At 43.0% G+C, this 13,766-nt stretch overlaps 1 protein-coding gene across 5 annotated transcripts in view; it reads left to right on the top strand.

The window, feature by feature from the left end:
- Nucleotides 1–13,766, top strand: part of tox2 (TOX high mobility group box family member 2) — a 130,789-nt gene that overhangs the window by 83,247 nt on the left and 33,776 nt on the right. For all 5 annotated transcript variants that reach the window (XM_037102244.1, XM_037102246.1, XM_037102245.1 and 2 more), the window contains exon 4: nt 12,435–12,722. In XM_037102244.1, coding sequence (XP_036958139.1) covers nt 12,435–12,722 — 288 coding nt within the window. The remainder of the gene's footprint in view (nt 1–12,434; nt 12,723–13,766) is intronic.

The following is a 13,766-nucleotide window of genomic DNA, read 5'->3' as shown; positions in this document are numbered from 1 at the left end:
AAGGCCCTCTGCTCTGCCAAGCTGTCCATCCTCCCCCCGTTGCCCTAGGTGATCAGATGAAACTAATGGCAAACTTAATGTGTTTGTGTAGGCCTTTTCCAAACGATGAGAGACCAACCGCCCGCTCTCTCGCGCTAGATCACATGCCAGAGTGTTATAAAAGACATGAAATGGCCGCTGTCTGTTCAGCCTCTTCATAACTACATAGATTTCCTGTCCCTTTTGAAAAATTAAACGCACAAAGTTTGCCATGAACCGGCCTGCCCCCATCGCCGCGGAGATAAAAATGGGTTATTAGAGAGGAAAATGTTCTCATTGAATCCAGGATTCATTAGCAAAAATACTTGGTTAATTATTGATGCAGTATCTTCAAGTTCTGAAAGAAGCCCTGAGCTGAAATCGATCCGTGTTGACTTATTTCCCCAGCTCAGAGAGAGTTGAAACGAGGTAATGTCATTTTTCTTATTAAACCGGTTAAGCAGAGCACAGCAAACGTATTGATACAAAGCCCGAGGTGGACGGCTTTTATGCTTTTACATCAAATTTATGTAATTGTGTGTCAGTTCGAATCTCTAGTTGTGGAGGTAACCGTGTCAGGCAATACAGAGACAGAAAACGTAAGCGATCACAGGGAAGTGCTTGAAGTTTAATTCTTATTTTTGTGCCTGACTTGTTTCCGTTCATTTGAGTTAACAAGAGTCTATGGGGCAGCGGCTCTGCTATCCCATAGCAGTCAGCATGCTAACCTGTGCGCAAAGACAATGCTAACGTGCTGATGTTCACCATCATCACATGTGCTTATTAGAACTGAGCGCCAAATAAAGCAGAGGTGTTTGGAATGTCATCAGTTGGGCTCTCATTTAGTACTGGGCTGTCACTCTTGTCGTTCAGACCAAGAGAAGACAGCTGGTCAATTCAAGTGAGACTGGACTGAAGTTTTCACTAAATCTGGGGCTGACCCGCTTCACTTTGGTCCGCAGGTGGCAAGCAAGTCAAAGGAACCAGGCTTGGGTCTTGTGGAGTTGAAGCATTTACTGACAGACACACAGCCTTAACTTAACGCACACTACTAATTTAGACTTTTTTTTTTTTGTTTGTTTGGTTAGCTCTGGTTAACAAAAATACTTAGTTTCACAATGTAAAACGAGGAGTTCCCCCGAGTGGCCAAGCTTTCTGATGAATGCGAAAACGTGATCAGGTCATCTAATGATGGACCTGGAACAACACCAGCGTGGGTGGTATCACGCTGTGCAACACACTCACACTCTTTTTGTCTCTCCCTCAACCTCACACTTCTGCTCACACCTTATTAAAAAAACGTATTACAATCCATCCTGTCCGAGACGTCAAAGTCCGTACCAAATTTTATGGCTACCTATCTGAAAGCGCGTAGGAGCGTGAGACATTTAACGTTTTTTTAATTAAAGGTCAGCCTCATGGTCATGACAGAGGAGAGTGCCCAAAAATTCAGTTGGATTTATCCTCTGTTGACAGTGCATTCAATAGATGTAATATTTCCGTCTGGAACAAAGTGGAGGAGCGACCGACCACTCAATATTACCATCTCTGGACACACACCGTGAGTGATCAGGCCTGTGAAGCTGCTCCTGTTATGCGTTTAACTCTGAAATTCTTCGTCGTGGACATGCCGCGATGCTGGAGGTCCCTCTGTGGACACTTTTGTGATGCACCAAGAATGAGCTGCAGCGCTGAGCTCTAGTGGGAGACAGGGAGGTTCATTGACACTGGAGAGCTGTCTCCTCCACTCCCCTCCGCTCCCCACCAGCCTCTTATTAACAATGGCACCAAGAGTACGAGGGTCCAGATGTTAGTCTCCTGCTCCCACCAGCTGTGCCAGCCTCCGATACACAGCCTCATTGACTCTGAACCAGGGAGGGGAGACACTTAAGAACACACTAGCACACACACACACACACACACATATACAAACACACAAAGAGCAGGCAGTGTCTGACAGTGAGTTTTTGTTGAAAAAATACATCTAGAATACCTACAAAGTCAAAGACAAAATGCTTTTGTGAACTATTAACACTCTTCTTCTGTGCAAGGAGACATTAAATGACACGCACTCGAGCACACAAACACACATGCAAACCCTCACCAGCCACATGCACTCTCCACCCCCCTCCTCCTGGTGTAAAGCAGAGTTATTTGTGGGTGACAGGATCCTAACAATTCTCAGAATAATACACGTTTGTTTGGATGACTGCGCCATCAGCGCTCCCTTTGTCATTTTCAACATTGTTAGAGTCAGTCGGTACTGATCCACCAACCCTTTATTGTGCTGGTTTTTTGTCCATTAACTTGCTCTTATAACAATAATTAATTTTGTCATTCAGACACAGTAGCATTGTGCACATGCTAATAATGATTTGACTGAGCGTAGAAAGTAGATAACTGAAGAGTCATTAAAATAAAAGAAACAAAAACAGAAGTTGACTGGCTGTTGTTTTTTTATTTATTTATTTTTTTGGCCTTGGCAAGCGTCCGGGTGACTTCTATGTGGTCGTAACTCAGCGGCAGCGGTGGCTGTTGTTGAGCCCCCCAGAACAGACAGTGGTGTGCCAATGAGCAAAGTTAAAATGGCTTCCCTACTCCAGGAGACATGGCTGCTCCGAACAGGAAGAGACAGAGGGAACTCTGGAAATAATACCGCACGTCTGCCAATGTAACGTTGTAATCCTAGATTCACCCTGTCAGGCAATAAGTTTGATTATAGTCCTCATTTGAAATGTTGGATTCATCTCTCTTTCCCCTCCCCCCCTTCCTCATATCTGCTCCTTCCTCTCAGTTTTCCTACTCCCTCCCCCTCCTCTCTCTCCCCCCCGTCACCCACAGCAGTATCAACATCAGCATCACGATCACTCTAGACGACTATTGGGAAACCTGAGCGATCTCATGCACCCATGGTTTGTTTTCCGACCGCATTAGCGGAGATCACAGTTGAGTTTTCACCGACACTGTGCGGCATCTGCATATCATTACCGCAGCGAGGTCCTGAACCCTGCCTGTGCACACGACGCAAAAACAGCAGGGGAAGATACGAATACATGTTTATCAAACAAACACAACTTTTTGTCATTCCATTCTGTTCTATTCTGTTCTATTCTAGGCATGCAACAATATGAAACATTCTTGTCACAGTTATCGTGGCGAAATAATTGCAATTGACAATTCTTTACACCTCATTCATCAAAAATGCACGTTTTGTATTTGTGCGTTCATATGATAACAGTATACTCACTAATAAGTTGGAGACCTCATTTGGGCTGCTGGGGCTGCAACTAACAGATATTTTCTTGATTCATCAATTAGATGTGTAGTGAAATGTCAGATGTCTTGTTTTGTCCACAACCAAAATGTCTTCAGTTTACTGTCCTTGGGGAGTAGAGATATATATTATATTACATAAGAAATTCAGAAAAAAAATGCTCAAACTGATTATTCAGTTGTCAAAGTAGTCAGTGATTATCTTAAAAGATGACAACTAAATAATGAATTGATCTATCAGCACCATGGGCCATAGACACAGACTGTAAAGACAGAAGTTAGTCCGAATGTGGTAGGATAGCCACGTATGGTTGGGTTTATCTTCAAATCAAAGATGCTAGCAAAGCAACACGGTACTTAAAATAAACAAAGCAAGAACATAAAGATAAGTCAGACCACCGTATTTGACTACATCAGGGGTCAGCAGCCTTTTTTTGTGCTGAGAGCGACCTCAAGGAGAGAGAGAGAGGGAGAGAGAGAGCTTGTTTTGTAATGTCTTTGCAAAGAGGCCTGATATCAGTTTCCTCAGATAATGAAGATTGTCCACTAGGTAATCGACTGCAGCTGGCGTCATTATCTGACACCATAAAAAACACATCAAAAAGCAGGGAATGCTAAAATGGTGGTTGCCCAAATAAAGTATATGTGTGGGAAACACTGTTATACATTTAGTAAGTTACAAGTACAGGAGACGGAGCCCTAGACTATACATTTTTACATTTTACAGCAACAGATGGAAATTACAGCAGAAATAAAACAAGTTTGTGGATTTCTATTCTATTCTATTCTATTCTATTTGTTTCCGTAGTCATTTGGGAGCTATTTAAATGTTGTTTGTGTTCCAGTCGAATGTTCAGCAATAATGATGTGGTTGTTGTTGCTGACAGCACTTCTCCATTAGTCTCGTCTCCCACCAATATCAAGTGTTATTAGACAGTGAGCAGGAGAAACAGAGACGCAGAAAGAAAGAGAAGAAAGAGAGAAAAAAACAAGAGAGAAGAGGGTCAGCGGCACGTCTTGAGTGAATCAAATTGATGGAGAAAGAGAGAGGAAGCAGAGGAGGAGGAAAGGAAACATATTAGGCTGCAGGGGGGGCGGCTAATGTCTGGGCACTTGCGTCAGCCTGCAGAGTGAAGAAGAAAGCGTGCGAGAGGCGAACAGAAAAAGAGGTACAGGGGAGGTTGTGTTTATTATTTGATAAAGCCTCCCTTATAACCCCGGCATGTTGTGCAATAGCTCTGGCTCTCCTTCAACTCTGCGGTGTGCCACTTCAAATTAGTCGCTCGCGGAGAGGGCCTGCCCCGTCTTTGCAAAATGCATTAGTACGCCACTCAGAGCCTCATACAGCCTAGGGTTAAACACAAATTATATCATTTCTGTCGTCCAATCAAATCACGCTGACCCCTTGACCCGCGAGATGAGTCAAATGCATAATGAAATATGACATGGCACAAAAGCTCTGATTCTAATCTGCTCTGACACGCGATCAGATGAGGCTGACCTCCTGACCTTGACTGACAAGTGAGACGAGCACTGGGAACAGGATACACCAAGGGAGAAGGAAGGGAAGGAAACATAAAAGAAAGAGGGACAATATATGCAATTAGAAAAGGCTGGTTTTAGTCAATGGGAGGTTAGTTAGTAATCAGCTCAGTATCTGGGGTGAGCCGGGGCCATCTGCATCTCTGGACCTCAGACAGTTGGTCCCCCCCGCCTTAATTATTCTCACCAGTCCCGCCATATTTTCCCTCCTATAATGATAAATGAGAAGCATTTAACTTCGCACAGCAGCACCATTTCCCCTCTTGCATGTAGCTGTGGGCCAGGTCTCAAGAGATAGTAGCTGGATTTTTTTTACTTCCTAGAAAGAGCCTTTGACGTTGTTATTCCACCCCCCCTCCCAATCTCTCTCTCTCTCTCTCTCTCTCTCTCTCTCTCTCTCCCTCTCTCTGTCCCTCACCTCGCCGTCCCATTCATTCACCGGTCAGGCAAACCAAGCACACGGCGGTTTAGCATCCCCATTCCCCGCAGCCGCTTTCATGATTCCCAAACAGTAACATAGTGACAGATAAATAATGCAACCTGGCTGTTTTAGAGGGAAGGGGTGGGGGGGATGAGATGACAGAGGGATGGGTGGTGGTGGTGGTGGTGATGATCAGGGGTCCGGGGGATGTGGAGCGGGGCACAAGAACTGTTTGGGCTCAATGAGGGGGCAGGCCAGCCAAGAAGAGGAAGAAGAGGAGAGTGAAGGTGTAGGGTGGCTGTAACTGGATCTCTGGCCCTCTCCCCCCCTCCTTTCCCTCCCTACCCTCCCTACCCTACCCTCCCTGTCTTTGGGCTCTGCCAGAGGAGGCTTTGTGGTGTGTTGATACCCCCCTGACATGATATTGTAGCAGAAGAACAGCTATGGCTTTAATTAAGCCTGAGCTGACGGGGAGAGATGGAGGGATAAAGAGAGGGACGGAGAGGAGAAAAGGGAAAGGAGAGAGGGGAAGAGGAGTCTCGAAACCCCCCCCCAAAAAAAGCAAACAGCCCGGCAAACAGAAAGAGCGGATCAGCTCGTGACGTTCAGATTAAGCGCTTGAAAGTAAGTGATCTTTGTAGTCTGACAACAGCTATTTGCCGCCACTGTTGTTATATTAAAACAAGAGCTCCGTGTACACTGGTAAACAGGATCATTCATAAATATACAATATAATCTTCCTTCGGGAGAGCGATGGCAGCGTGAATGAGAATAAATGATGCTCTTGAACTCTTCCCGGAGATAAATCCAGTGGGTTTTTTTTTTTACCTCGCAAACCGGACTGCGTGGAAGGGAGAGATAACGGGAGGCCTGACTTTGTCTCCGGGAAGCAGAGCGACCCTCACGGCTGAAGGTGTTGGAACGAAGAGTGTCGGGAAGGTGATGGAAGCGGTAGTGTGTGGGGGAATTTTTTTTTTTTTTAGGCATAAATCACCACTGTGACAAAGCTCTCCAATAGGCAGATAAGTGCACATTAGTGGTGAGGCAGATCTGTCATCGTCTGTCTCCGAAGCTGTCGGTCCCGCCCCCTTCTCTCCCCGAAAAAGCCCAGCGCCGACTTGAGAGGACTCTAAACTCTGAACGTACTCGTGCACTTGTGTTCTTTTTCGTGCGAGCTTGATTATTTTTAATAGGGGAACGTTCACGGTGTGTGGGCAACCTGTCAAAATACAAGTAATGTCTGTGTAACGATGTTCCTTTTTTCAGCCGATATAGAAAGAAACCAGTAAATTATACGACCGGGGCTGCAACTAATGATTATTTTCATCGTAGATTAATCAACTGACTATTTTTCCAAATCGCTATTTAGTCTCTGATGTAAAAAAAATAATAGTGGATGAATAAAAAAGGCTCATTTCCTAGAGCGTGAGGTAACTATCAGAATATGTGTTGTTTTGTCTGACCAGCATTTGAAACAATTATCAGTTGACAAAGCAAGCAGAGACTGCTTTTGTTTCAAATGGCAGTCCACTCAAAAACAAAATCAAAAGCGCACATATCTTTCTTTTTTACTTGCAGTGCTAGTTATACATCTGGATTGTTTCGGTGTGAGGTGGCACATTTCGGAGACATCCGCTCTCGAGATGTCAGAACACTAGATGGCACTCGGTCAAAGCCACTGTAAAATAATTGCTTAGAAACAACGAAATCTCAAAATCTGGCTCATCTGGATCTGGATCGTCGGACACTGACGCGTTGGGTTGGCAGCTCAGGTCCAACGCCACGTCTGCCACTTCTTTCCAGAATTCACGACCTGGCTACTCAAGATCTGCGTAAGGACTGTTTGCTTTCTTTTGAACTTCACCACCAAGACGGTGCAAGAGGGAGTCATGCATCTACTCATGGGCGAGAGGCTAGCTAACTATGCTACAGCTCAGCCGAGGGGGACGCCATAAGTGTTTACATCCTGAAGCTGCTTCGAGCACAAGTGGAGTGAGATTTAGTTCCCTTGAATTCAAGAGATGGCAGAGACGTCTATGGCCACTCACAGCAACACAATCTACATGGTTAGCTTTTGGGGTGAACTGTCCCTTTAATAATTAACAACAATCGGGAATACCTGATGATCAGTTATCTGAAAATCTGACCGATTGCCTTCAGCTCTAACTAGAACGTGACGCCAAGCTTGTGTGTTGTTTTATAAATACCAGAGTGCGCGGCCCATTTATTGTACAAACAAATGATATTTGACAGTGAATCATTTCACAGATTTAATATACATTTTAATATTAATTAGTTTGTGTTCCAGATCCAGTTCTCCACAGGCACTACAACAATAATCTAATAGGAGGAAGAATGTACAGATAATGAGCCATTAGCCACAGTCAATATCATCTCCAGAAGGCCTTGAATACTCAGACAGCGTTGCAAGAGGGAGGCAGAGATCGGTGCCAAATAAAAAGACAAGCTGGAAAGCTCCCCAATCAATGTTATTTTCTCTCTCAGTCCCAGACCAACTGTCTATTCATCTGTTTCTTTCAAATGAAAGGTGTGCCGCTATGTAACACTTACAGTCGAGAGATCTGTCTCTTAATTAAAATGTTACAGATTGTGTTTCGCTCACTGTGCAGACTGAGCATACTGTGTATTGGAAATAACACTCCCTATAGTGTGCGGTATTGATCAGAGGAGGAAAATAAAGGATGTTTCGGTGGGAGGAGAAAATAAGAAAGAAAGAACGAAAGAAAGAAATCTGTGCAGTGCAGCTTTTGGTAGAAGTGTGTCCCTGACTACTGAAAGTAAACCGATGACGAGTACCTCAGCGTGGAGAGAGAGAGAGAGAGAGAGAGAGAGAGAGAGAGAGAGAGAGAGAGAGAGAGAGAGAAAAAAAGAAAAACAGAGGAGGCTTTTGTTTGAAAAGCCAATTCCATACTAGGACACACGCCAGTCCATACAATCCATCAAACGCATCGCCTTTGTTTGGATTTTACTTTTAAAGGAGAAAAGAGTATACATTAGCGGGAGTGTACATGTGGTCCTGTACATGCAAGCTCATTCTGAATAGAAGGCATATGAATAATTTATCTCGCCACAATCCAACTGGGAACGTCCTTGGTATTTACATTTTATCATCAAGGGCACTGGATGAGCCCTCACAGCAAATCTAACACATGACACATCCTCAGTCCTCGTCCCCCCCCCACCTCCACACAATCAAAAAGCAACAGGGAAAAATGTTATGGTAGCGTGGAAATAGATTTCTGACATCTGGGGGAAAAAAAACAAAAAGGTTGACGAACATGACTAAGCGCAGTGGCCAGAGTTGAAGTTAAAAAAAAAAGAAAAAAGGTGATGGCCGATGCAAAGAGAAAAAAAAGGCCTTGGGGGGGCACAACATGGACTCACTTCACACAATAGCCCCCGATGTTTACAGCAGACAATTTAGTTTCCTTCCAACAATTATGAGGGAAATTGAATCTCAGGAAATGTTCGTTTTCTTGTCCATTAGACCAAACAATAACATCATCCCCGCAGGTTTGCGAAAACATCTGTCTTCAAAGGACAGTCCAGAAAATTAATATCAACCGGCTCGCAGGCTTTTTGTCAGGACAAAGTAAATCAAATGGAGGCAATCACACTTCTCTTTCTTTCTTCATCTGCTGGAACATGTAGGAAGATGAAAGTGCGCTTTAAGACGCTGAGTCCATGACTACATTCTTGCCTCACAATAAACCATTGCTAACGTCCCCCCTTTTTTGTGGTTGAATTAAAAATGGGTGTCTTTTTCTTCTTTCACTGTTTTTAGGTATAGTAACTTAATGAAATTCCTCTCCTCATCTGGCTTTGTGCTTGCCGCCTTAGATTGGTATTCCTTTAAAAAGACATTGCATTTTAATCCTCCAGAAAGCTATTGTAAAAAGAAAAAAAAAAAAAGAAGATTGTTTCTGTGTACTTCAAGGCGCAATCTTCAATCCCAATGCGGGTAAATAGAAAAAAAAAATCAGCCAAATCATTAACAACACAAGGATTTAAAGTCCTTGTCGCTTTTAAAATGAACAAACAACAGCATTAGACAATTAAAAACACACATATACACATATATATATATATATATATATATATATATATATATATATATATATATATATATATATATATATATATATATATATATATATATATATATATAAGCTGTTTCTACTTTCTGATGCTGATGGAGTAAAACAGGCCTGTTATTTTTGTATTTCGAGCAGCTAAAACATGCTTGTCATGTGGAGGTCAGCCTCTTCACTCACAGATCCTAACAAGCCCCGTGATTTATCTGGTTTTAAAATGACAGAATGCGCCTTTACACTCACCTTTATTTTTCTAAAACAGGGTAGGGAGGGAACAAGGGAAGAAAAAAGGAAAAAAAAAAAAAAACACCGTCCTGTATCCTCCCTCTCTCTCTCTCCCTCTCCCTCTCTCTCTCCTTTCCTCCATCTCCGTGTGCCCCTTATTTTCTAAAAGTATCTGTTTGAGAGATAAATGACCACTCCGCTGCCGAGGATGACAGCCTACACAAAGATGATATTGAATTGATTTCAGAAATGTTGCAGAACTGACTGTTTGATGTATACTGCTAGACATGAATCATAAAAATTCTATTAAAAAACCCTTGAATGGCTGACACCAGAATATTATTTGTGATGATTAATTTGACTCAGTCATTACAATGGGAGTCAAGTTGGATCGTCTCAGACAAAATTGCTTTTCATTCCCCCCGTTGAATTTCCCTGCTATTTTTCTTTTCTTCTGGCTCCGCGCAGAACTCTGATCTGATTGGACTTACTGTGTTAGCGCGACAGCACACAAATACAGAGGCTGTTGGTCTTCTTTATTACCCGATCGCTGAGCATCGAGCCTTTTTGTTCCGAAATGAGACGTTCAAGGTTTGAAACAAAATTACTCCTATTCTTTAAAAAAAAAAAATGACAGATCAGAATTTAAACAGTTTAAAAAGCTTTTTGTAGAATGGCAAGAGTCTGAATTCCTCCAGGGGGGCAAGAAGCTAACAGATGAATAAATCCTTCCTTTTTGCCAGAGCAGTCACATTATTTAAGAAACGAATGCTCCCAATTAATTTTTTAAGGTTAGAGAAAAGGGTGACTTTCAACTTTGAATAATCAGCTTATGTCGGTGGATCGGAGGATTTGTATTTATTCTGTCGCTGATCAACGATGTTAGTCAGTTTGCGGAGCTGTCAGAGAGGGGTTATCTGCCAAGTGTTTATCCAGGAGTCCTCTGTGAAAAATTAAAAACCATCAGGGCATCGGTTTTTCAATTTATTATCATTCTTTCCTGAGAATTCACAACACTCTTTGTGCTGTCCCGATATATGACAGATTCTATACTTGGCGAGGTGTATTACACTTACTCACATGGCTGTCACAGTTCTCCATTTTCAGTTTTTTGTTGTATGTTTGTTGTCACGGTAACGACAGCACCGTCAATGAAGGTTTACTGTTAATGAAGCAAAAAGCAGAAGCTTTTTAACGGTGCCGAGACGTACGAAAATGCACACGGGGGGAAGCGAAGATCCTTTCCCGGATCCATTTTTAAGTGTCAGTTGCGGGAAATGTACTCGAGGACCTTTAAGGTGTTGATGAAACAGTCTTGATATGACCTGCATAACCAAACAAAGACAATCAGTGGGAAAACTGGCTAACTCTATGAAGGTTATGTGGTTATTCTTAAGGCTCGTCATCTGGTTCGAATTCCGATTTATCCAGGTTAAACCCTAAATTACAATTTTTGAGTGTTGAGAGGTCCCAGCTCAAGGAAAGAAGCTGCTCTGTAGTCTGGTGGGACGGCATCAAAACAAAAGTTTCATCGTCATATAACATGTTTGTAATCTTACAGAGCCGCAAATAAATAGATTACCTCATTGTTATTCGTCCTACAAACAGCTTTTTCTCAGGATTCAAGAACAAATGACCCTCTTGGAGCAGATGCAAAGGGACAATCAAAATAAACTCCAAACAGAAGAAACAGTACTTTTACAATAAGAGAAATCAGTGGACAGAGATAAACTCAGAAAAAAATCTTGTATATATCTTTTTTAAGCACCAGAAAAGGTAAACAAGCTGGAAATAAACCTGGCGGACATTTGATTCATTGAAAATGTCAATGTGCTCTTTACGCTGATCATCTTTAAAAAGATAGTTGTGAAAACTCTAGGTGGATCAAGATCTTGACGCACAAGACTGTAGTGCTCGGACCACTTTTGTCCACAGGTTTCACCAGAATCAATAAGGAAAATAAAAGTGTTGCTGCTGCGTTAACTGTGTAACTGTCTCGTAGTTGTGTTGAGTGGAAACTGTTTTGGAGGCGTCACAATACCCTCCGTGTGCCACGACACGCAAGCCTTACTGATAATTGAACGGTACCATAGGTCCATCTCGAGTGTGGTTTTAATAGTTTCGAGTTGGGGCTTAAAAAAAAGGAAAAAAAAAATGGAATAATTAAAAAGCTGAGAGGCTCTGAATGCGGTGCTACCCGTGAACCTCAGCTGCCATTTCTGCGGAGAAGAACCCAATTAGAGGCGTGAATTAAAAGTGCTTTGTTGTTGCATTCGGGAGAAAAATCGCACCAGAGTTGCCAAAATTCATCCCAAGATTGACCGAGAAAATTCAAAACTGCTGAGTATATTTTTAGGTTTTCTACTCCAGCTTTTTGTGTGTTGTGAGTTGAGTTTGAAGTTTGATAATTGGATGTTCCTTAATGAAATAAACCTTCAGAGCCTTGGTTGACTGTGTCCTTACATTTATTATGTGTACAGGCTTGTGCCTTTGACTTTCTAGCAGTGAAACAGATGATTTGAAACCTCTTTTTATGATATTTAATGTACAACAATGAGATTTTTATACCCATGTAAGCCTTGGAAGTGCAACAGTCATGGAACTTGGCCAGTGCAGGAAATGAACAGGACATTTTGATCTCTTGGCGCCTATAATAGCTACTCCTCTCTATCAAGTGACTCCATTACTGTAAACTGAATGTCTACATCTGCCACCCATATGGAACAGTGTCATGTATAAATCAGTTATGACTTTCCCATAGTTTGATCTAATATCCAATATCCATTACCTCCTTAAACTTGAGTTATCTCGCTTTTTCATCTCTCCGTTTCTCCCTTCAGAGCTACACAGGTCAGACCGGCGGCGGCGGGGGAGGAGGCGGCGGCGGCGGCACGGGCAGTGGGAACGGAGCCGGGGACGAGGACTACGAGATCCCCCCCATCACTCCGCCCAACCACCCCGAGCCTCCTCTTCTTCACCTGATGGAGCACGACTCCACAGGCTACCTCTGCCACTCGCTGCCACACAATGGGCTCATCAACCCGTACTCCTACCCAGAGCTGCCCACACTCATGATGTCGAACATGCTGGCGCAGGACGGCCACCTCGTCTCCAGCCAAATGCCCTCGGTGAGTAGCAATTTCTGTGGACCGAACCATTCCTCTCGAGGCTCCGGTAACACCGGTAACCTGACATTTACGGAGTCAGGTAATATTTTCAGTAACAGCCACAAATGTTTCTGACCATTTAAGCTTTTTTAATGACATTAAAATGGGATTTGATACCTCAGAAGAAAAAGGGGTTGGACTTAAACCAAAGCCTTTTCCATTTTTTTGGGGTGGTTTTAAATGACTCAGGTAGAAAAACTGAGGACAAGATCTTATCGCTCACATGTACACACACCAACACTGAACATACATGATCACACACTGAGGCAGACGCAAAGTTGCAACTCAGGGGGAAAACAGAACGACGGAGCGCACGAGCGATTCGACTTTTCAAATGATTTTCATCCAAAACATCGTTTTTTTTCTTCCAAAGCGCTTTCTAATATGAAACAGATTTCAACCTTATAAGGTACAAATGTAATTTTCCAGACGTGAAGAAAGGGGGACTAAGTCGGGGGGAGGAGTGGAGGGAGGGGAGGGAGGGAGGGAGAGCTGAATGATTGTTCAGTGGTTGCCATGTCAGCTCTGATGCATGGAGAAAGGGATTGTGGGTAAATCCATCAACATCATATCTGCCTCGACAGCATGCATCGGTCAATCTGTCAAGCCTTCAAACATGAATACGTGCTGATTACTCCCTCAGCTCCGCACAGAAACCGCTCCTCCGCAAATTAGCATCTCCAAACCATAATTGCATTCATGAGAACGGCAGGAAATAGTGCAGGTTTCTATCACAACTAATGATATATGTAGAGCTTATGCACGAAACGTAACGTATCCTATAGGCCGCAATAAGCAGCATCTTTCTTATAGTGTATATGTGCTGTTTATTGCCCTACGTGGAGAGAGGAGAAAAAGCTGTGCTGAGTACGTGTTTTCAGATCCTCCTCAGTGATTAAAATCAAAGGTTCGTACAAAATCTTCAAAGTTTGGAAGAGTGGAAATGTTTGCAAGGGTGGGAATACGCTTCATATTTAAAATCAGTCTGGGTGTTTCCGTCTTCAC

This window comes from Acanthopagrus latus, chromosome 6 (genome assembly GCF_904848185.1).
Source record: "Acanthopagrus latus isolate v.2019 chromosome 6, fAcaLat1.1, whole genome shotgun sequence".
NCBI classification, from domain to species: domain Eukaryota; kingdom Metazoa; phylum Chordata; class Actinopteri; order Spariformes; family Sparidae; genus Acanthopagrus; species Acanthopagrus latus.
Note: the sequence above shows the minus strand (reverse complement) of the source record. Positions and strands in the feature narration are given on the sequence as shown.